Raw genomic sequence first — 24,112 nt, forward strand, 5'->3', positions numbered from 1 at the left:
GTTTATTTGACCATTTATTGGTTTTACCAGATTATAGCCATGTTTACTTTTATTATTCAACTAGGTAAAACAAGTTGTGTGTACAGCAACAGTAGTATTTGTTCTGTGTTTGATTCTCGGACAATTTATGAATAGTTTAAACATCCATCTTACCTATTTTAGTGGAATGGATTATTGTAATGATTCTCAAACAAGACATCCTTTGATAATGTTAAGATATGTGGGCTCTTCTAGTGTTTTTTGAAAATTAAGCAAACATACAATTGATAAGTGAAACGACATTACGTATACGTTATTAATACAGTATCAATAAGAAGAAAAGATGGCAAAGGTTTTTCTCACGTAATTGTATACAAAACTGGGTTTTAGTATTTTATAAGTGAAAGGAATTAATCTGTGAATAAAAAACTATCAAATACAAAATTACAAGCAGTGAAATAGTCTTCTACAAGGCTGCAAACCTTTGCAAAAGTATTGGAGTGCGACTTTAAATTTTAAAAGAAAAACCAAATGCAACAACCAGTAACAATAGAAATGCAGTTTGTTTTCTCTCACGTTTTCTGTCTAAATAAACTTTTATTTAGTCATAAACAGTTGTTTGATTTGACTGGTGGCCACACCAATGAAGGAATTTCTGATTTGTAGGAAGTGCTCATCAGTTTGTTTTGTTTAGCTTTATTTTAAAGCTGTAGGAACGGCTTCCGTTCGCCAGAGGGAAAATGAATAAAAGCCAGACAAAATATTTCAATAGCATTTCTGTTAATGCTATCTCATTGTGTTCACTAGATGTAGGACATTTACTGGTCTTGAAATAACTAGTAATTTTATATCTGACATGTCTGATTAGAAATTGCAAACTTATGTAAGTCAAATTATTTAACTAAAATATAGCTATCAATAACCCAATTTAATCTATTAAGATTGAAAATCCCTTTAAATCTACGAAGGACAAAAGTTTGCCTTGTTGCCAAAGGGTTACTTTAGATAGCTGCTCATAGTTCATGCTTTAACTCACTGATTTAACAAATAAGTAAGATAGCTTTGGGAATTTAGATATGGAAATGGCTAATTTTATGTCTTGTTTAACTTGATGTAAACACTGTAGTAACAGCTTCCGTCTGCTGGAGGACGAAACAAAATTCTTACTCTCAAAAGCCAGACACTAAAGGATTGAGTTCTTGTGTTTCCATCAAGCTGATGTAAATAACACGTGTCTGTAGTTTGTGTTTTGTTTCAAGAACATGTGCTTTTACTTTGTTTATAAATATGTTCAATAACATTTGTTGGTGAAATGAAAATATCATAAAATTTAATATTACAATTTAGAGATTTGAAGCTAAAAATTTGTACTTTGATCTATAAATAGGTTTAACACCGCATTGTTTACACGCGGGACAAGAAAAATAGTGCCTGTTCCTTTAATTGACCCGGAACTAGAACTTCCCCCACCGGATATTACAGACAAAGTGAGGTCACGGGTTCTCTCTCACAGCCATCTTGGAAACAGCGTCCTGAATCGGTGAGTTTCTCCGTTTACAATCTTGTCTCATCCAGTCGTTTCTAACACATTTCAGTATCTGTCGTTTGTTTCATTTGTCTGATTGAACTCTGTCAATCAGATTGGTAAAACTATTATTAGTATTTGATCCCGTTATCTAGAAGAAATATTCCTCTTCTGCTGATTACCGGCTCAAAATGGGGGAACATGTAAAACGCATTAGTAACTGTCTGTCTGGGCCGCAGAGAGCTGCTCAGCATGATACGTTTGCTGAGTATAAATGGCCGCTAGCTGGTTGAGTCATTAACGCGTCTAATTTGAATTAATGTATGATAAACGCGTTTATTAACTATAGACTTCTCTGCACAGGCCCGCTAGCTCAAGCTAATATTAGCCCTGTCAAGAGCTGAGCTAAAGCATGGGCTCCGTCAGCTGTTCAGCCAGTCACAGCAGCTTCAGTCTACCGACAAGAGTGGCCTCCAGATCTTGCTTCACACGACTGAGACAGTTGTGCTAACAGCGTGTTTTATTTTACCTCATCCGCAGCCATGCCTAGTGAAGCAACAGACACGGTCCCAGTCACCGAGCAGGAGATGCAGCAGCCTCAAGTGGAGACCGGTTTGTATATCTTGTTTGTTTGCTGATATGGTTAATAAAGCGGGGTTTTGGCTCTTTATGAGGTTGTAATTTTCAGAATTTGCTGCAAATAGTTGAGAGGAACTTGGTATTTGGTCTTCTGTAAGGAAACCCCTCATGTCTGTGAGGTGTTTAAACAGGTGACAGTTGTTTCGTCACTGTCTTCAACCTCTTGTAGCATTAGTTGTGGTAGTATTTGCCAACTTGAAAATTGTAGGTAATATTTTGCTAATCAGTCCACAACCCCCCTTTATTTACTCAAACTCGCCGAAGCTGTGATGTGCTCTAACAGTAGGATTGTTATCTTGTTTGTGTGAGTGCATGTATTTTATATACTACACAGCAACACTGTGTACAAGTTTAGTCTTTTAGAAAGCAGTGTAGAAATATTTCCTTTGCTACTTATTTATTTTGAGTAACTAACTCAGACGAGCTCGTGAGGTCAGAGATGGTGCCTGTATGTTTATTTGGCAGACGCTTTTATCCAAAGCGACGTATGATTGTGAATCTGTAGGGCTTGTTGTGATCTGTGGGGGAAACCAGAGTACCCAGAGGAAACCCACTCATGCATGGGAAGAACATGCAACTCCACGCAGAAAGGCCGCAGCAGAGTTTCGAACCTGCAACCTTCTTGCTGCGAGGCAACAGTGGTTAAAAAATGCGACACCATGTAGATGATCGAATTCTGTAACTTATGGAAACCGTATAACTAGATTATTGGTTAGGGCGAGGTCCTTAGGAATATTTTTTGTAAATGGTACTATTGATACTTAAAGTTCATGCAATAATTCAGTGAGGCTGAAAAGAGCGACTGCTGCAGCTTTAACGCTTACTGTAGTTTAGAAAATTTGATAATTACTAGTTTTTCTGATTTTCTCATGAAAAATGTTTACATTAAACTACTCCTTGTTTAGTCGACTTTGATGGTTATTAATTTCTCTACAATCTTTTGTAATTAACTTGATCCAATAGTGGTTTATTAAGCATTTGGCAATAACTGTAAAGAAGTAAAGATGCACAACTATGTTTGTTTTATTAGGCAGTGTTGGACCAGACTATCAGGAGTTGTTTTGTCTTTATGCCATACACAGTTTGAGGCATTGGGTCTGTTTTTTTCAGTACAGAGTACAACTTCTAAGGCCTTCATTCCTACTAGAGACCACTGCAAATGTACTGATTAAACGAGTGAGCCACACCTTTAACTGATGGCTAACACTATTGACACACTGAAAGTGTTGGAGCGCTTTAGGAAAATAGCTGAAATAATTTTACAATCTATTTTAGTTCTTGACCGTCTGGATTTGTTCAGTTGTTGTTTAGACTCAGACGAAGCTTCCTGGCTCTCAGTCACTTGGAAACTGCATGGATTTTGGATCATGCACTGCTTTCTAACTGAGCACACCCAGCATGTCCTGTCCACTTGTCTAACACCAGTGTTTTTTTATTTTTTTTTCTAATAAAAATTAAAAACATTGAACAAAGCAGCTACCACTTTTTTCACCTAAGTGCTTTTATGAAGCTTAAAACATTGCTTTTTAAAATAGTTAGATATTGTCTTTTTATTTTGTTGCCTTCCATCAGTTTCAGCATGCAAGTTTCTTTGGGGCCGTAAGTGTTGCATTTCTGTCATCATGTGCACAGCCACACAAATAAATTGGATTTTCTCAAACATGGAATTGAGCATCAAGGCCTGCAGTGTGAACATAGCCGTAGAGATGTGAGCAAATAGAAGTAGTCTTTTATTTGGATAAGGGATGTATTTGCTTCTTTGACGACGTATGGCGGACTGCCCAGTTGACTGACATCTGTAGCTATGAATACTTATTTGTTCCATTTGACCCTAGTGCTGTCCAATTACATATTCTAGTTGTAGTTGTCAAGGTTAAAATTGACTTTTTAAGACACTTTTGTTATTGCTTTTATATACTGCTGAAGGAGGATGCTTCTTAAACCTTATAGCACCCCAGGCTGTTTTGTTTGTGTAATGTTTGTGGTGCAGTATTCTGTGGAAGTGTTGAATGCATTGCATATTTAATCACCTTTGCCAACAGTGTAACCTAAGTACATGTAAATGAGGGTTTTCTGTGTGGAAGTACTACAGGTGCTGGCCAGTAAATTAGAATATCATCAAAAGGTTGAAAATATTTCAGTAATTCCATTCAAAACGTGAAACTTGTACATTATATTCATGCAATGCACACAGACCAATGTATTTCCGATGTTTATTACGTTTAATTTTGATATTTATAGGTGACAACCAATGAAAACATCAAATCTGGTATCTCAGAAAATTAGAATATTCTAAAGGCCAATGAAAAAATGTTTGTTTCTCTAATGTTGGCCAACTGAAAAGAATGAACATGAAAAGAATGTGCATGTATAGCACTCAATACTTAGTCGGGGCTCCTTTTGCCTCAATAACTGCAGTAATGCGGCGTGGCATGGACTCGATCAGTCTGTGGCACTGCTCAGGTGTTATGAGAGCCCAGGTTGCTCTGATAGTCGTCTTCAGCTCCTCTGCATTGTTGGGTCTAGCGTATTGCATCCTCCGCTTCACAATACCCCATAGATTTTCTATGGGGTTAAGGTCAGGCGAGTTTGCTGGCCAATCAAGGACAGGGTTACCATGGTCCTTGAACCAGGTGCTGGTGGTTTTGGCACTGTGTGCAGGTGCCAAGTCCTGTTGAAAGGTGAAGTCTGCATCCCCATAAAGTTGGTCAGCAGCAGGAAGCATGAAGTGCTCTAAAACTTCCTGGTAGACGGCTGCATTGACCCTGGACCTCAGGAAACAGAGTGGGCCAACACCGGCAGATGACATGGCACCCCACACCATCACTGACGGTGGAAACTTTACACTGGACCTCATGCAACGTGGATTCTGTGCTTCTCCGCTCTTCCTCCAGACTCTGGGTCCTTGATTTCCAAAGGAAATGCAGAACTTGCTTTCATCAGAAAACATAACTTTGGACCACTCAGCATCAGTCCAGTCCTTTTTGTCCTTGGCCCAGGCGAGACGCTTCTTGCGCTGTTTCATGTTCAAGAGTGGCTTGACACACGGAATGCGACACCTGAATCCCATGTCTTTCATGAGTCTCCTCGTGGTGGTTCTTGAAGCGCTGACTCCAGCTGCAGTCCACTCTTTGTGGATCTCCCCCACATTTTTGAATGGGTTTGTCGTCACAATTCTCTGCAGGGTGCGGTTATCCCTAGAGCTTGTACACTTTTTTCTACCACATTTTTTCCGTCCCTTCGCCTGTCTGTTAATGTGCTTGGACACAGAGCTCTGCGAACAGCCAGCTTCTTTAGCAATCACCTTTTGTGTCTTGCCCTCCTTGTGCAAGGTGTCAATGATTGTCTTTTGGACAGCTGTTAAGTCAGAAGTCTTCCCCATGATTGTGGTGCCTTCAAAACAAGACTGAGGGACCTTTTAAAGGCCTTTGCAGGTGTTTTGAGTAAATCAGCTGATTAGAGTGGCAGCAGGTGTCTTCTATATTCAGCCTTTTCAGAATATTCTAATTTTTTGAGATACCAAATTTGGAGTTTTCATTCGTTGTCACTTATGAATATCAAATTTAAATGTAATGAACATTGGAAATACATTGGTCTGTGTGCATTGCATGAATATAATGTACAAGTTTCACGTTTTGAATGGAATTACTGAAATATTTTCAACCTTTTGATGATATTCTAATTTACTGGCCAGCACCTGTATGTAGTGTGTTCTGTGTGCATCTAAACTTGGTATGTTTGCTCCCATTTTACATCCTAACCAAAGCACGAAGAGGGGTTTTGATTTGTGGACTTTTAAACGGCATGACCTAAGATTTATCTGGTTGGATAAAAAATTTGATAGTTTTTTTTCTGTTCAGCTACACCTCCTGCCCCAGCTTCATCCCAGCAACCTCAGGCAGCATCTGGCCCTGCTAAGCCAAAAGGCAAAGATGCCAAGAGTCCGCAGGGTTCCTCTGCCCCAAAGGCTGTCCCTGGCAGAAGAAAACGCTCTTCTCTTTCTGCCTCTTCATCTTCACCCACTTCACCCAAATCTACTCCTTCCTCCACCCCTCGCTCACCTATGCCATCACCCTTAGCTTCCCCTGCTGGTAGCACTGCAGCTAGTCAAGCTAACCGCCCTGCCCCAAAAGTTGTTAAGGCTGGCAAACAAGGAAAAGCCAAAAAAGTAGAGGCCTTTGTACCTGCTCCTGTTAAGGTGATTGATCCAAATAGAAAGCAGGAGGAACCACATCTCGATAAACTTGCAACTTCTGAAGCTAAAACTGCAAACTTTACTGCAGCTCCTGCTGCATTTAAAGTTACCTCAATGCCAGCTGTTGCAGCACCAATTTCATTTTCAGACACAATTGCTTCAAGCCCTCCAAAATCAATTGATGTGTCTAAGGAAACTCCTGTTCTGGCTGCTGCAGATGAGCTTCCTCCTCTAATTCCACCTGAGAAGTCTGGTAAAGTGCCAATAAATGAACCTCCTACTGATAAAAAGGATGCGGATGAGTCAAAATTTCTGGGTTTGTCTCCTACCCCAGTTGAAGCCAAAATGGGTAATGAACCCAAAAAGGCTGTCGAGTCTGCCAAAGCACCAGCCCCAGCAAAAGGAGCAGTTGTGGATCCTGTCAAAGCAGCTCCAACTGAAGCTGTTATATCAGTATCTAAGGGCAAACCTGTCCCAAGGAATACTGCTCAGGAGAAAACTGCTTCTGCTCAGGATGTTATGCCAGATGCCAAATCAAATTTTAAAATGTCTCCTAAACAAATACAGGAAACTAAAGGTTCAAGTCAAAAAGTTACTAAGCCTAATGCAACTCCCGCTCATGTTGACAAGCTAGCAGAGTTTACCAAGTCAGCTTCTGACAAAGATGTAAAATCCTGTGCTGAGCCCAAATTGGTTGAAGTTAAGGCAGCACCGGCTGAAGAATCTAAACCTGCAGCCAAGGCTTTGCCTAAACCCGCCAAACCATTGACAGAGGCCTCACCCAAACCTGTTAAACCAGAGGCCATAGTTAAATCTTCCAAACCTGCAGCTGAGGCTGAAGTACTAACTGCCAAATCCAAGGCTGTTGAAAAATCCGAGGCCGTAGCAAAGCCTGCCGCCAAATCCGAGGCCGCAGCCAAGCCTGCCGCCAAATCCGAGGCCGCAGCCAAGCCTGCCGCCAAATCCGAGGCCGCAGCCAAATCCGAGGGTGCAGCCAAGCCTGCAGCCAAATCCGAGGTTGCAGCCAAGCCTGCAGCCAAATCCGAGGCCGTAGCCAAGCCTGCAGCCAAATCCGAGGCCGCAGCCAAGCCTGCAGCCAAATCCGAGGCCGCAGCCAAGCCTGCCGCCAAATCCGAGGCCGCAGCCAAGCCTGCCGCCAAATCCGAGGCCGCAGCCAAGCCTGCCGCCAAATCCGAGGCCGCAGCCAAGCCTGCCGCCAAATCCGAGGCCGCAGCCAAGCCTGCCGCCAAATCCGAGGCCGCAGCCAAGCCTGCCGCCAAATCCGAGGCCGCAGTCAAGCCTGCCGCCAAATCCGAGGCCGCAGCCAAGCCTGCCGCCAAATCCGAGGTTGCAGCCAAATCCGAGGCTGCAGCCAAGCCTGCCGCCAAATCCGAGGCCGCAGCCAAGCCTGCCGCCAAATCCGAGGCCGCAGCCAAGCCTGCCGCCAAATCCGAGGCCGCAGCCAAGCCTGTGACTGAGGCGGTTGCCAAACCAGCAAAACCCGACACTGCGGCCGAGCCTGTCAAGCCCCTGGCTGAGGCTTTGCCCAAACTTGCAGTCGTGGCTTTGCCTGAACCTGCCAAAGCAGTACCTGAGGTTGCAGTGAAGGCTTCATCTAACCCAGCAACTGAAGTTGCATCTGCTCCCATAAAACCTGCTCTTGTTGAGCCAGCTGTCCCTCCTCCCCCAGCCCCTCGTAAACTCACCTTTGCTGAAGCAGTTGCAAAGCCTGCACCTGTCAAGCCCGAAGTTGAAAAAATCAATATTTCATCCTTGAATGCCGTTGAATCTCCCAAACCTGCCCCTACACCTGATAAAACCACAGCCAAGGTGGAACCTGTGGTCAAGAACGATGATGGTATTTTCTCCTTTCTCTTGTGTGTTTTCCATTAGCTTTTCAGCTGCTTTTCCTGTAACCTCTTGCTATGCTTAGGTGCACCTTTCAAAGGAAGTATAGATTAGATTTAGTTCCAGATAAAGTGTTAGTGGTTTATTTATCTGTTCCTGGTTTGGCCAAGGTTAGCTTTGTTGGTATAATGTGGTCTTTCGTAGGTTTAGATCATACACTCGTGAGAGGAGCTTGGTGAAAATTGCTTGTCATTTTTCTGTCTTGAGTCTTTAAAGGGTGATTATAAGAGGATGCTGATTTTAAGTTACGCTGCTTTAATCAGATTCTGTTCGAACTTTTGAGTGCAGTAAGTAAATGATGTTTCATGGTGTGGTTCTTGCAGCTTGATTGTGTAAATGACTCTGGTGTTTAGTAGATAACTTTGTCTGCTGGTGGCTTTTGTAGGATCTGGCACAGAGTCGGACAGTGATGACTCCGTTCCTGAACTGGAAGAACAGGACTCTGCCCAAACACAGACACAGCAAGCCCAGGTAAGACCCCAGTCTGACCAGTCGTAATTGTTTACTGGTGTAGACTTGGATCATACTTTGTTTCAGTTTTATCAGTCCTATTCTTCAGTGATGAACAACGCAGTGACTTTTGTTCTTCTGAATTTTCTGAAGCCAGTCTTTGTGTATTGAGAGATGTGTATTGCTATAAAAATGTTTAGTCCATTCCTCTGATATACATTAAAAATGTTTCACCACAGCTTGCAGCAGCTGCTGAAATAGATGAGGAACCTGTCAGCAAAGCCAAACAGAGCCGCAGTGAAAAGAAGGCACGAAAGGTAAGGATTGTACCTCTCAGTGTTAAACTAATGCCAACTCTGCTTCACGCTTTGGCTGCATTTGCTTTTATGTTTCCAGGCAATGTCTAAGCTCGGTCTCAGGCAGGTAACAGGGGTCACCAGGGTCACCATTCGCAAGTCAAAGAACATCTTGTTTGTCATCACCAAACCAGATGTCTACAAGAGCCCTGCGTCAGACACATACATCGTCTTTGGTGAAGCCAAGGTAAACAGTCAGCAGCAGACCAAAGCAACTTGGTAGTTACTCTGAATTTTCAGCTGATATGGTGAAAATGTTGATTCTAAATTTGGTTTTGATTTTAAATCCACAGATTGAAGATCTTTCCCAGCAGGCACAGTTGGCTGCCGCAGAAAAGTTCAAGGTACAGGGAGAAGCTGTATCAAACATTCAGGAAAACACACAGACGCCCACAGTACAGGAGGAGAGCGAAGAAGAGGAGGTAAATGGTTTGATTCAGTCACTATTAATGCAACTTATGTTTTATAGTTGGGTATGCTAAGGGTCTTCGTATACTTGCTGTTTAACCTCGCGTTGGCGCAGGCTGCGTCTTTGTTCACACCATCGACATACAGGTCCTTCTCAAAAAATTGGCATATTGTGATAAAGTTCATTATTTTCTGTAATGTACTGATAAACATTCGACTTTCATATAAATATTACATTCATTACACCCAACTGAAGTAGTTCAAGCCTTTTATTGTTTCTAGTGTTGATGATTTTGGCATACAGCTCATGAAAACTCAAAATTCCTATCTCAAAAAATAGCATATTTCAGCCGACCAATAAAAGAAGTGTTTTTAATACAAAAAAAGTCAACCTTCAAATCTGTTCAGTATGCAATCAATACTTGGTCGGGAATCCTTTTGCAGAAATGACTGCTTCAATGCGGCGTGGCATGGAGGCAATCAGCCTGTGGCACTGCTGAGGTGTTATGGAGGCCCAGGATGCTTCGATAGCTGCCTTAAGCTCATCCAGAGTGTTGGGTCTTGCGTCTCTCAGCTTTCTCTTCACAATATCCCACAGATTCTCTATGGGGTTCAGGTCAGGAGAGTTGGCAGGCCAACTGAGCACAGTAATACCATGGTCAGTAAACCATTTACCAGTGGTTTTGGAACTGTGAGCAGGTACCAGGTCATGCTGAAAAATGAAATCTTCATCTCCATAAAGCTTTTCAGCAGATGGAAGCATGAAGTGCTCCAAAATCTCCTGATAGCTAGCTGCATTGACCCTGCCCTTGATAAAACACAGTGGACCAACACCAGCAGCTGACATGGCACCCCAGACCATCACTGATTGTGGGTACTTGACACTGGACTTCAGGCATTTTGACATTTACCTCTGCCCAGTCTTCCTCCAGACTCTGGCACCGTGATTTCTGAATGACATGCAAAATTTGTTTTCATCCGAAAAAAGTACTTTGGACCACTGAGCAACAGTCCAGTGCTGCTTCTCTGTAGCCCAGGTCAGGCGCTTCTGCCGCTGTTTCTGGTTCAAAAGCGGCCTGTCCTGGGGAATGCGGCACCTGTAGCCCATTTCCTGCACACGCCTGTACACGGTGGCTCTGGATGTTTCTGCTCCAGACTCAGTCCAGCTGCTTTCTCAGATCCTCCAAGGTCTGGAATCGGTCCGTCTTCAGTCTTCCTCAGGGTCCGGTCACCTCTTCTCGTTGTGCAGGGTTTTCTGCCACACTTTTTCCTTTCCACAGACTTCCCACTGAGGTGCCTTGATACAGCACTCTGGGAACAGCCTATTCGTTCAGAAATTACTTTCTGTGTCTTACCCTCTTGCTTGAGGGTGTCAATGATGGCCTTCTGGACTGCAGTCAGATTGGCAGTCTTACCCATGATTGCGGTTTTGGGTAATGAACCAGGCTGGGAGTTTTTAAAAGCCTCGGGAATCTTTTGCAGGTGTTTAGAGTTGATTAGTTGATTAGGTTAATAGCTCGTTTAGAGAACCTTTTCATGATATGCTAATTTTTTGAGATATGAATTTGGGGTTTTCATGAGCAGTATGCCAAAATCATCAATATTAGAAACAATAAAAGGCTTGAACTACTTCAGTTGTGTGTAATGAATCTAATATACCGTAAATCCTCTAATACAGGCCGGTATTCAATTAAAGGCCGGGTCTCCAATTTTGGCTGGTGCCGGAGTCAGCGGAGGTGAATAATGGCCGGTCTCTTATTGTGGCCGGGTGGAATGTGGTAACAAGCGTCTCAGCGGCAGGGTTATAGTCTCCAAATCAACCAGCAGGAGGCAGTAGAGGTTCACACAGACCTTTATCAGGCTTTTTCTTCAACGCTGTGTAACGCTACAGACACGATCCTCTATCACGCTCCTACCACACAGAGTCACGGTGTCAGTTAACCATGCTAATTCAACCCGCTCCACAGAACACACATCACCTTCCCTGTGGCTTACATAACACTCACACAACACGCAAATCAGCACATAGGAACTAGCAGAACGATAGGAAACACATATAACACAATACCCAGAATGCACCTGGCTTACAACCCCAGCCAGGTCATTACACTATCAAGTTCAAAGAGAACATGCTGATTATGCTGCAGAACACTCTGGGGAGCAGCAGTAGGGGTTGTATGAACTAGTCGACTTCACTATAGTGACTTTTTATGCCTGTCGTCGACTAGTCGCTGTCACGTGATTATGACCGGCAAGATGCAGCCCTCGGAAAAGACAGCAGCCTGCTGTCAGCAGGTGACAAGCTCCTGCGCTCAGGGGGGCAACGCGCTGTGTCAGAGCATAGGTACTGACACGCGATCGTTCATGTCGGTTCATTTCCTTTAATGTTTTCTGTCTTTTATTTGCGCCTGATGCGTTTTGCTGCATGCTGTGGAGCGGGGCGCTGCGCGCATCACCTTGTCCTCCGATGCATATTCCACTACCTCCGCTCCGACACGAACGCCGGAGCAAAATCGGTCCCGTTGTAGTCAATCAGAGCAATTCTACTACTGCGGCCGTGCTCCGGCAGTGCGGCGCCGTGCGCCGCCCTCTGTTCCGGCGTTCGGCAAAAATAGAATCGATCCTATTTTCGCCGGAGCACCTCCGCAGTCAATGGACAGAAATCACAACTGCCCAACAGGAAAAGGAGCAAGCACAACTTCCTTTTTTCACAATAAACCAATAAACAAAAGGCGTTTTTTGTTTCATATGCATAACAACTTTTAACAACTATCAATGGCGGCTGAACTTTAAATGCACAAAAATAAGCCATAAATACAGTTTCTACTGTCAAAGTAGTCGCCCTTTGTTGATCCAAACACTGCTGATCTCTCAACACAAATGATGGGCAGATTAAACAGTTCATTTCGATGCTTCTCCCACACAACGGGTGTTTGGATCTAACTTCCGCGTTTATTGCTCGGACTGTATGATACGGCCGCCAAGCAGGGAGCGCTCCACTGTTTTTGCGGTCGGTAGCTCTTTTAGAACTGCAGTTCAAAGATAACTCATAAGGTCAATATATATGAACCCAGGTAGCAGTTTCTCTTTAGGATTGAGAGGAGATGCAGGAAGATAAACAGGCAGGACAGAAAAATAGTCAAATAAAAACAAGTTAGTTTTTGTACCTGGTGGTTGCAACAAACAGACACCATTGAAGGTAATCAGAAGTGAGGAACAGAAAATGAAATAATTATTTTAATGTTTAGAGCAGCAGGAACTCCGAGAGGCTGCAGGCGCATCAGTGAGTTTACGGCTGCTGCGCAGGGGGAGGGGGGAGAGGGCTGAAGCAGAAACTACCGTTGTTAAAAGAAATGTGTTTAACTTTGAAAATGTGGGCGCAATTTTAATTGTCCAAAACTCCAGTGAACCATTAGTTCATTTTGCTCAAATAGAAATAGAGGCCTGCCTCTAATACTGGCCCTCCTTCCAATAAAGACCTGGAGCTTGATGAGCTTGAGTCAAATACAGGCCCGGGCCTGTATTAGAGGATTTACGGTATATGAAAATCTGTTAATCAGTACATTACAGAAAATAATGAACTTAATCACAATATGCTAATTTTTTTTGAAGAACCTGTATATACTGGACAATTCATGTCCATAGGCTTGTATTATAAGTTTTTAATCTGAAATGGGAGGTGGCCTCCACCGCCATTTTGATTCTGTCGCATGCCTCGTCAAGCACAGACAATTCAATAAAAGGGAAAAGAGGTGGGGCTGGGGCTGTAAAGCTAGGTTCAAATGACTACACCTGTCGAACTGAAGCGATGCAGCTACAAGCTAACTAAAAGCTAACTCGGAGGTGGGAGCTAAGCTAATGGAGGTTCCATTGTATTAAACACCACTAGTTCTCATGAGAACACGGCACCCAGTCGTGGCTGTTTGTGGACTAGTTATTTAGTTGCCCCCACCACCACTATTTTACAATTACACAAAATAATAATAAAAAAATAAACGAGCGAGTTTCTGATGTCATACAGACTTCTGGAGACTAACATCAAGCACTATCAACCAACTCGCCAAGCTGCAGTATTTCTGTGGTCAGGTCTCTCAGAGTGAGAGCTCCACAAGCCGGCAGCCCGCACAGCAGACAGGCACTGCGATCAGAGAATGTGCCAAGCTGCCGCTGAGGGGAGGTAGTTCAACCCATTTTCAAAAATGCAGCGTTATGTTAAATGCACTGGGTCTTACCATATTACATTTAAATTTCATGGTTACACAGTACATGTTAAAATGGTAGTTGGGTAGCTACTTTGATAAGCTCAGCTAGCGTAAGAGCGGCAGTGACTTAAAATACATACCGTATTTTCCGGAGTATAAGTCGCACTTTTTTCCCATAGTCTGGTTGGTCCTGCGACTTATACTCCGGAGTGACTTGTATACCAAATTATGTATACTGCGCTGCTGCGGACCGGCTCCGGACCAGGAATAAGCTCCTCTGCCCCGCCATCACCTGCTGTAGCCTGTGACGAGCTGCTGCGGGCCGGGTGGCTCCGACCCAGGAATGAGCTCCCCTGACCCGCTGGGAGGGTTTGAAAAACTGCCTTCCTCTGCTGGAGACTGCGGTGCGCTGCTGCGCCCTGGTTGTTTATTCTGTTGTTGTTACCGGTACTTGTCTTGCAATATGAAACGCTTGGTCTCAGATTTTGTAAGAAAAATAGTAAAAAAATTTCCCCCCAAAATGCGACTTATAGTCCAATGCGACTTGTATATGTTTTTTCCTTCTTCATTATACATTTTATGGCTGGTGCGACTTATAGTCCGGAAAATACATAAATATAATTTTAATGACTGAAAAAAATGAAGTGGAGACTCCTTGGACGCTCTATTAGTGCAATTAATGCCACAGCAAGTCATTTTGTCCACAGGGTGTCCACGGGGTTTTAAAAAGTATTAAAAAGTGATAAATAAAAATAGTCAAATTTAAGGCCATTAAAAGTGTTAAATTTGGTCTCAGAGGTATTATTTTTTCCAAGTTAGGTATTATTTTTTTCAGACTATCAGGTGTCGTATTCTGAACATCGACATAGAAATATATTCCGAATGAAATGTTTTGAACGATTATAAAAATAAAACAAGCCGATTATTTGCTCCTCCCACTTGAGCTGCCCTGAGTTACAAATGAAGCGCTCCGTTGCCAACTTAGTGACTTTGATGCTATTTCTAACAGCTTTTCAGACCCCCTTCTTGACTTTTTAAATCTTAAAAGTACCTAGCGAACACCTCAGAAACATCTCTGGTAACCCTTAGCTACTTTCTGGATAACTATCGTCGACATTTCCTGCTGCAGGTTAGCTAAACACTCCGCCTGCGCTCCGGACCGTTCTTCAGGACATTAGGAAAGGGAATGATGTAGTGATGTGTCAGTCGCTAAAAAAACGGCTCTCAGAGTCGGCTCCCTGTTGGAGTAACCAGAGTGAGTGACACACACCGTACCTGCGGGCTCCTGAGCCACTAAAAACGGCTAAGTGTGCGCGTGCGGCGCGCTAAACACACATGCAGCTTGCCCCGATTGCTGTGAGACCGGGTTGGGGGGTGGGGGGTGCAGCTGTGGTTGGGACAATTATTACATTAACTGATGGACTTGTAAATAAATAGTTTATAAATAAGGTAGAAATAAGTTCCTCACGCTGATAACTAATAACTAATCTCTCTGAGGACACGGTGCTAGTGCACTCTCCTACAGCACCTTGACACGACTCAATAAATGCTATGCAACATTTAGTGAACAGCAATTTGCATGTATTTGTTATAAATGCCACTGTATAATTCTTGCTGTCAGTATTTGCAAGATATTGGTATTTGGGTCTGTACTGGTTAGACTTAAATGAGTTAAACCAAGGTCTATAGCCCTTGGGTTATAAACTATGAGCTATAAGTATATTGTTCTTTTTATACTGGGAATCAGGAGTTCTTTTAGTGATCATCTTGTTTCTTGTTTATTTTTGCCCTGATTGTGCCCTGAGCAATTTTATGACTGAATAAAAATAAATTAAAAAAATCTACATAAATTGAAAAATCGTCTTAAATAATCGAGATCTCAATTTCAGTCACAATAATCGTGATTATTGTTTTTGCCATAATTGAGCAGCCCTACTTTAGCATATCCGGTCACATTATGATGACGTCATATTCAGTGGTCGTTCTGCATCATTTCAGGCCCCGTGGTCAACTGTCTGAACCGCTGAAAAGAAGTGCCTGGCATATTTTCTAAGTAAAATAAATATGCGCAATACGTTGTCAACATCAGTGAGTCTCTAAGTCTATGCTTTTTGTATGTTATATATGTTAAAATATGTGTAAATAGGTCGCTGATTAACACTTGCAATTTAGTGTTGTGATGGTTTTAAAAAAATTCTGAAGGTAGTAAAAAAAAGTATTAAAAAGTAGTAAATTTTACTTAAGGATTGCTGTATATACCCTGGTCCAGTTGCACAAATAATATCCAAAACGAATGCACAAACGGCACAACTAATGGTCTAAGTTGAGAGACTGAAAATCGCAGAACCGTTTTAAGGCGAGGCTGAGGCCTTATGCCGAAGCTAGCTCTGCGGTCAGGTGGGTCTGATGCTCATTAATTTATTCGGAATTTTAGGCATTTAATACACTTAAACAGAAGAGTGACAAAAAATTCACCCCTCTCAGAGTTGTCATGAGTGTAAACTAGATCTATTAAACCTAAAACATGTTTTGGAACCAGGCTGTAAACATGGTTATTTCTGCTGTGATTTGGTATTTTTAACATGGGAGTCAATGAGGATTTGCTCGCTTCTGACACCAGCCCCTAGCAGATGAGGGTGGAACTGCAATTTTTGTCACTTCCTGTTTTGCTTCATATCCAGACCCGAATTATGGCAGCTTTTCACACACTTGCAGCTACACGTAGTACTGGAGTGTTCCACTAGAGGGCACACTAGAGAACTCAGACCGTAAAGGGAGCCGGGTTTGTGGGTACAACCAAAACAAACATGGCGTCAAAAAAAAGAGCTCATTAACTGGTTAATTTCGAGATCACGACGGAGAAAAATATAGCAGCGGTATCGTAGATTGTGTGAAAGACCTCTAAAGCGGAGACTGAGTCACCATGGTGAGTCGTTTTGTCAAGTCCCCCTACTGCTTAGTCGTATATTGCAGCGTTCGGGTGTGTCGTATTAATTTTAGGGGATGCGCACAAACAACGCTTCAAATCAACGCAAGTAACGCGTGGCAGCCATTTAAAACATGCGTATGCGTTATTAAACAGCAACTATATCAAGGTCCTAAATCTTTGCCCTTGTTTCTGCAGGTTGATGAGACCGGAGTTGAGGTGAAGGACATTGAACTCGTCATGTCTCAAGCAAACGTGTCGCGGGCAAAGGCTGTACGCGCCCTGAAAAACAACAACAACGATATTGTCAATGCTATTATGGTGAGATTGTTAAAACTTTCACTTGTGTTCTATTTTCAGCCATAGACATAAACTCTTCTGTGATGATGAAACACAGTGACTTTCGTTCTTCTGAGTTTACTGAAGCCAACATTTCTGTCCTGAGAAGAGTGAAGCCCTCTGAACAGTTTGTTTTGTTTAAATCTGTGCTGACCTGTTCTTCTCTCTTTGCAGGAGTTGACGATGTAAGGGGACTCTGTCGACTAATAGCTGAAGAAAGGTTGCTGATTTAATCTAAGCTTGTTTGTACAATTTATACCCAAGATGGAAATAAAGTTGTGGCTTGGTGAAATTACTTTTTGAAGTTTTTGTAATTCTTTGGAAAATGGGAAGTTTTTTTTTTTTAGACTGATTAATGACATGTTTAAGAGGAGCTCATCACCACTTCAGAGTCTTTTAAATGTTACTATTTTCTCCCAAATTCTTCACTGAAAGACTTGTTTCATTTCTCAGGGTTAGGCTTTCTCACAGAGTGATGCTTGATGTCTCGCCTCAAAGAATGCAACTAAATGTGTTCTCCAGATGCATTTGTAACAACCATAAAGATGTCTTCTTTTAAACTCCTTTAGACCTTACGTTGGTTTTCACTTCAGTCAGACATGAACTATTTTCATGTTCTGTGTTAAAGTTGCTTTAGGGAATTTACAGACCAAGCAGGGTTTTGAATGCAAACAGTCCTGGAACACTCATCCCCCCTCTGGTGTCTTCCCTGAGATGCTTCTGCTGGAGGAAACAAGATGCTGCTAAACGCTAGTCGCTGCTTTCTATGTCCAAACATCTTTTGTTGTCCGTTTTTCTATTTGGGACTCTGGTAGTTTGTCCTAAATTTGAAGTGGTTGCAGCCGACCGTTTCTCCTTCTCCGGTACTGAGCCACAAGCCTCTCATGACTGGTGTTCTGTTCCAAAATACGAGTGCGTAATGAATGCAGGACACAAGGAAGTGCAGCAAGACAGACAACTGGATAAAGACTAAACTTGTATAGTGCCTCTTAAGATGAAAGACAATTCACAAGGACAAAGATTTTAAAATGTTAAATGGTCCAATGGTTGCTTTTAGTCCGAGAGCAAACATTAGTGGAGGTTTTTAAGCAAACGCAAGAGAACCCTTTATTTTTTCAATGTTAAAACATTAAGAGGTGTTAACATTTTTTGTATTTGTTTTCCAAGTTTGTCATTGTAGCTTTAATGTTAAATTTAGAATTATGTTGAGGGACTAAAGATTTTAAGCGGGCATTTAATTCCTAAAATATGGGTTATCAGACTTCGTGGGTTATCAGACCTTCCTCTATCTGCTTCCTCTTCAGCACATCCTGAGCTCCTTCAAAGGGATCTCCTACCATCTATGCAGATGGCATCCAATTGTACATCTCCTTTAAGCCCCATGAGATGTCTAAGCTGCAGCTGTTACACACCTGCTTAGACTCTATCAAAACCTGGATGGCTGGGAGCTTTCTTCAGCTGAATGAAGATAAGACTGAGATCCTCATCTGTGCCCCAGACAAGCTGGTTCCAAAAGTCAGGTCAGCTTGCTTCTCACACCAAACCTTCCGTCAGGAATCTTGGCGTGACCTTTGACCCAGCTCTCAACATTTTTTTAAATCACAGTTGTCTATTTTTTGCTCATTTTAAATATATTTTAACCATTTTCTAAATTCTTTTTTGTATTTTTACATTTTTTGTTTTTGTGAAGCGCCTCGTGATTTCTATCTTGAGGCACTATAGAAATGATATTTTCTTCTACCTTATAAAAACAAAATGGTTTCTAAAACTAAGTGTATTTGGTATGTTTTTAATGAATAAAACTAAATGAAAAATCATTTTGGCTAACAATTTGAAGGGCTGAGTATAAGTCTAATCAGAGGAGATGGGTGTTTAGGATAATCTGACAGACTATTCATTGGATATCTAAGAATAGATGTTTGTTTTTAAGTTATTTGTTTTGTGTGATCTTCATTTTCTGGTTGTAAAACAATGTAGGAAGGGTTTAGAAGTATTTAAAAATGGAACTGTTGAACTTTATTTGCTATACTATTGTCTGAAAATGTAAATCAGACAGTATTTGGTTCAGATAAATTCACCGTGTCTAAAAAAGCAAATTGAACCACAGTCGCAAGCAAAATTTGGTTTTAAATTTCTGTAAATTGTCATTTCAGAAGAGATTCGTGCGCTTTTGTTTTATGTTAATTCATTTCCGCATCTAATTAGATTTGAGCTCACTGACAAAAAATCAGGGCTTTATTGACTTGTCTAACTTTCTCTGAGGAGTTTACCTTCTTTCTGACAGAACACAAGTTTTGTTCCTTATTTTTCATTTCCAGTTTAGCACGAAGAAGTTGCTTTCAGTTTAATTGTTCGAAACAAATGAACCCTCATTCATTTAGAATTATGTATAAAATACATTTCAAACTTTTATTTTGTTCGATTATTTGATGTTATTCTATTTCATCGCGTGGGACACAAGACATCCAATCACATCAGAGTTTATGGAGTCCTGAAGCGCAACAGAGGCTGAAAGCTCTAGAAACGTCTAGGCGGCGGAGTGCGTCAGTCCTCCCATTCTCATCCCGAGATACGCAACAAGATCCGGAGGAGAGTCCACGAGATATAGGCGTCTGCATAGGTTCTGTTTGGATAGCAGTTCCTCTAATACTAGTATTAGTTTCACACGCCTGGTTTATCTGCGATAAAGAAGACGCTTTCAACCCGAAACATGTAAGTTGTGAACGTGACTGAGAGTTGGGAAAACTGCGATAGTACGGATAGCTTAGCTAGCAGCTAACTCCGTCGTTACCCGTCTGACAACATGCTTTCCCAAAGGCGGGAGGTCGGCCTTTCTGCTAAGAGTTCATAGTTTTCTGGTTGTTAAACTGCAACAAAGGCGCAGTAAAAAGTCATGGTGTGTTGTACACATCTAATGTTTTTGTTTTCTCATTACTGGTTGAAAAGTTAGCCGTTTTCATCTTTCCTCCGAGGCACCGCATGGTTTGGACACTTAGCATGGTTAGCAGGGTTCATTCACTATTGGAATGCTATCATTGCGCTAACACCAGAGCCGTTTAGAGTCGCCATCTGGTCATAAGTGATATATCTGTTGGTCTTCACAGCTGAAGCACCGGTCTAATCTCTTGGGGGCTTTGCCACTAGCTTTAATTAAACCATGCTACTCCTCTCACACTGTTCTGTTGGGTTTGTGATCATCTGCAGTTACAATTTGAACAATGCGCCTGCTTTGCAGTAATGAATCAATCATTAGGTTAAAAATCACTATCTAGTGATGACTTACAACAGGTGAAAAGCCTTTGCTTTTGTTTTTTCATCAGAAATATTGGACCCGTACTTTTGATTCCAAAAATTACATTTTAATGTAAAACTTTGTCAATATCTGGCAGAATAAGTTCACATGACTTCATAGGACATTTCACATGTAACATTTCTCTTGGTGAAACCTAACCTGTGGTTGAGTAGCAACCTGACACAGGTGTGTGTTGATGACCTGTTGTGTATAGACTTCAGAGGCTCTTGGACAGAATAGCATGGGATGTGTAGCTTCCATCTGTTGATTAAATTAAATAAGCACAAACAGTTAACAGGTTCCTAAAGCTGGATATCAAATAGTTAACCATAACCATGCAGAACAAGATTACTTTCTGTGACCGACTTCATTGTTTTTAGATCTCTTACATCTCCCCCACGATGGACTTTCTCGGCAAATATTGACATTTAGCTATATGGTGGAAACAAAACATAAAAACACGTAATTAACATTTGGTTCTAAAATGAACAAAAATCAAAAAGTTCAATCATCAACTTTAATTTAAACAGATGGAAGTGGTCTTCTAGAGATCAAGAGATTACAAAAATCTTTTTACATTTGCAGGTTTACTATGAAGATGCAAAGATCGGGTGAACAATGGTTAATTCTCTTCATGTTATGTCCTTACAGGCATCCAGCAACTGCCAAGTGGTACGACAGGAGGGACTCCGTTTTTATAGAGTTCCTTGTTGCAGACAGTAAAGATGTTAAAGTCGATTTTGGTAAAACAAAGTGTGGTTTCAGGTATGTTCTTAGTATTTATGTATGAAGTCTAAATTAAATATGCTACTATTGTTTGAGTTTAAACAGAATTCTTTGTCGTTCACACAGTTGTACCGGAGGGACCGACAATGCCAAGCTTGCCAATGAAATAGACCTTTTTGATGCAATCGATGAAAGTGTGAGTAGTACAGACCTAACTGCTGATAAATATAGATGGTACTGCAAATTCTATTTCATAAGACCTAACTGATGTGATCACGTTTTCTTTGTTTTGTCTTTATCCTGATGCAGCAATCCAAACATAAACGCACAGATCGCTCAGTCTTGTGCTATCTACGGAAAGCACAGCCGGGGAAGGCATGGCCAAGGCTAACGAAAGAGAAGGCTAAGGTCAGACACGCACGTTTCCAGGATGTACATGTTGATTTATTTGGGAACTGTTTTTATCGACACAGTAATACCTGTAGGCACAGTTGGATGGACCGACAGCCCATATGATAACTTAAAGGTGTGCTGTGTCTTAGCCATGCTTCTCTGAACCACATCCATAGATGTTTAGCTGTGATTGGCCTGTTTAGTCAAGAACAGGTGGAGAACCAGATCTGTTTGAGGGACCAGACCCTAATTAAACATAGTTCCTGAAATGTATTAGATTTCCACTACAAATCATTAGATTGTTATGCCTTTTTTATTTATTTTTATCCACAGCTGAGTTGGCTAAGTGTTGACTTTAACAACTGGAAGGACTGGGAAGACGACTCCGAAGAGGAAATGGGCAACTTTGATCAGTTCTCTGATGTAAGCTCTGACGTTTATTATTGTTTTGAATTCTAGTCTTTAAAAATGCTCAGGAATCATTTAAATAAATTCCCACATGAGGCAAAATAAAAGTCTCGAGTTGAGCCACTTCGCTAAAGGTGGCTTAAGCTCAGACACAGCAGGAAGAACAAACCCAAGAGCCAGCATCCTGATGAAGATGAACGGCTTGGGCACATGCAGAGAAGCCCAAAGCTCTGACAGGGCCCGCTTGCACTCACACATTTAGTTCTGGTTCAGATTACTGTTCAGGTTCTCATCCTTGCTTTTGGCGAGATTTAGAATAATGCATTCTTATAATTTGGTTCTGGAAACAAATCTATGTGGAGATGATGGCCGATAAAACACAAATCAGCTGAAACATAAGTTGGAGTTGGGCCAGTTGCAATATCGAATTTTGCAGAAGATTACGTTGTCTCTGAAGTTAGCAACAATGTTGTTATGAGGCCATTTTTAATGATAATGGCCTAATGCAAGATCCATAAACTTTAAGATAAATGTTTCCATTTGAAGTGGAACACATAATAAAAATCCAAAATAAATAAAACAACCAAAAACTATAAATAAACTGTAGTCTCGCTCTGTTTAATAAAATAATGTACTTGTGCTCATTTTATTTTACCATGCGATACGTTTATTGCCCTTTGGGACAGCTTACTTGGAGTGAGTGAACCTATTTTCTAGAATGCCCGTCTGATCTTTAAAAAGTCTGTTGTGAATCCGAAGGCTTTAAACACTTATTTCTTTTGGGAAATTATTGTTTTCCTCACTTGTAAAAAGTATCAACCTTAATGTTACAGATGATGAACAACATGGGGGGTGAGGATGACCTGGCTGATCTAGATGGGGCAGATGATGTAAGAATCTTTCCCTTCCATCATGCATCCATCAGCAGATTACCATTAAGCAGAAGTGAACCGGTGTTGGGCGTTATGTAATCTTGTATAGCCGTTTCACCAATCTCATTTTTCCCTTGCTCCTCTTTTTAATCTAGGATGAGTCTGCAGATAGTGATGATGAGAGTAAGTGCCAGTGAACTTTTTTACTCACTACCACTGCAGTTCATATCAGTTATCAAGGGTTTAATGTTGGTTTTTCTCTTCCAGAAATGCCAGACTTGGAGTAGAAGACACGAAGACTTTGTGAAGAAACTGAAACAAAAAGGGGACAAGAGGAATCTTAATAAATTTATATCTGGAAACTGAAGGCAGTGACAAACTGCTGTACATATGAGTCAGTAGCTATATTTAAATCCATAGCCTCAGCTCCAAACTTCTTTGACTAGTCTACTTAAGGTTGATTTGCATGGTATTTGTACAGAGCAGCTACTTCCATGTCCATTTGCTGTACTACACCTTTTGGGTATTTTGTTTCAATGTTTGAAAAGTTACTACCAGGCTCATATTTTACCTGTCGGGAAAGAAAACTGTACTTGTACTCATCTGAGCAAATCACAATAAGAGATTTACAAATAGTTTTTAAACCATGTATGGTTTAAAATGGTCAGGCAAACTTCTTCCTAACGGTGTGGTCTAAGTTAGTCAACCGGTGTAGCAGATCTGAGTAAAACATAAATTTAGTAATTGGGCTCCATGATCTGTTAGAAATTTGGGACATGCATCAACAGCTTACACGTACCCTTGTTAAATATTTGTAAAATTTAAATATGCATCTTTCGAGTGATCTACTTTAATTCTGTTTTCCATAGTTGACAGCGTTGTCTTCGTACCCACCTCACTTAGACACATTTCACAGGACAGGCTCAGTGAAATGTCACAGCTGATTAAAGGCTAGTTTGGCCCCAGCATTATGTGGTTTGTTACTATCCTCCAGGTTCGGTTGGTTTATCTTTTGTCCCTCGCTGGTGAGAGGGTGTCTGAACAAAACAGCAGCAGCAGCGTTAGATGACCAAATCATATTTGCACTGTTGGACGAAAAATGCAAGGGGAGACGAGTAATGTTCAATTACAGTGGAAATTCTTCGTTTTGTTTTTTTAACTGTCTACATCTTTCTAATAAACTGTTTAAGAATCATGATGTGGGTTAATTGTCTTGAATAAGATTTGTACACATGGTTAGTTGTGGGTTAAGGTGGCTAAGAGCTTCACTTAAAGTCTAATCTGCATTACATCAGATTTATCTGATTGCTCTTTATTAGGGTGAATGAAGACCACAGAGTCTATTCATTTTAGAGTATTTATTTCTAGTTTAAGAAGAAGGTTGGGGATCTCTTCTCAGGCCGTATAGTTTCGGCGCTAGGACCCAGAGGCTTGCTGCTGGCCCTTCGGCCCAGGATATTAGCATACTTCCTCAGGCCTGATTTCCTCGCGTCA

General features: G+C 41.5%; 2 protein-coding genes and 2 non-coding genes across 5 annotated transcripts; all 4 read left to right on the plus strand.

Annotated features, from left to right (window-relative positions):
• The first annotated feature begins 1,427 nt into the window (after positions 1-1,427).
• naca (nascent polypeptide associated complex subunit alpha) lies at positions 1,428-17,222 on the plus strand. 2 transcript variants are annotated; one of them, XM_015968296.3, is made up of 9 exons: positions 1,428-1,519; positions 2,045-2,116; positions 6,004-8,196; positions 8,632-8,717; positions 8,936-9,013; positions 9,093-9,239; positions 9,346-9,474; positions 16,787-16,909; positions 17,102-17,222. In XM_015968296.3, exons 2-9 carry the CDS (start codon positions 2,047-2,049, stop codon positions 17,114-17,116), a joined length of 2,841 nt encoding a protein of 946 aa, XP_015823782.3. In that variant the 5' UTR covers positions 1,428-1,519; positions 2,045-2,046; the 3' UTR covers positions 17,117-17,222. The 2 variants fall into 2 exon arrangements, with proteins under 2 accessions (XP_015823782.3, XP_054602052.1); XM_054746077.2 differs by lacking the exon at positions 6,004-8,196.
• Positions 8,799-8,871, plus strand: LOC129164846 (small nucleolar RNA SNORD59). Its single transcript, XR_008564332.1, has one exon. It is a non-coding gene; the product is annotated as a small nucleolar RNA SNORD59 (small nucleolar RNA).
• On the plus strand, positions 16,963-17,037 carry LOC129164844 (small nucleolar RNA SNORD59). The gene has a single exon (XR_008564331.1). It is a non-coding gene; the product is annotated as a small nucleolar RNA SNORD59 (small nucleolar RNA).
• A 2,251-nt stretch (positions 17,223-19,473) lies between the features above and the next one.
• Positions 19,474-23,586, plus strand: ptges3b (prostaglandin E synthase 3b (cytosolic)). The gene is made up of 8 exons (XM_015968294.3): positions 19,474-19,639; positions 20,871-20,984; positions 21,072-21,141; positions 21,255-21,353; positions 21,672-21,761; positions 22,580-22,636; positions 22,774-22,801; positions 22,886-23,586. Coding segments are annotated over exons 1-8 (480 nt in total). The 5' UTR covers positions 19,474-19,637; the 3' UTR covers positions 22,906-23,586.
• The last annotated feature ends 526 nt before the right edge of the window (positions 23,587-24,112 follow it).

This window comes from Nothobranchius furzeri, chromosome 15, assembly GCF_043380555.1.
Source record: "Nothobranchius furzeri strain GRZ-AD chromosome 15, NfurGRZ-RIMD1, whole genome shotgun sequence".
Taxonomy (NCBI): domain Eukaryota; kingdom Metazoa; phylum Chordata; class Actinopteri; order Cyprinodontiformes; family Nothobranchiidae; genus Nothobranchius; species Nothobranchius furzeri.

Excerpts from the sequence above, each read along its gene's own strand:
- naca (XM_015968296.3), top strand. The coding sequence starts at position 2,047 with ATGCCTAGTGAAGCAACAGACACGGTCCCAGTCACCGAGCAGGAGATG. Across the intron at positions 2,117-6,003 it reads GCAGCCTCAAGTGGAGACCG|CTACACCTCCTGCCCCAGCT; the intron begins GTTTGTATATCT and ends TTTTCTGTTCAG. Across the intron at positions 9,014-9,092 it reads GTGAAAAGAAGGCACGAAAG|GCAATGTCTAAGCTCGGTCT; the intron begins GTAAGGATTGTA and ends TTATGTTTCCAG.
- ptges3b (XM_015968294.3), top strand. Across the intron at positions 21,142-21,254 it reads TTGATGCAATCGATGAAAGT|CAATCCAAACATAAACGCAC; the intron begins GTGAGTAGTACA and ends ATCCTGATGCAG. Across the intron at positions 21,354-21,671 it reads TAACGAAAGAGAAGGCTAAG|CTGAGTTGGCTAAGTGTTGA; the intron begins GTCAGACACGCA and ends TTTTATCCACAG.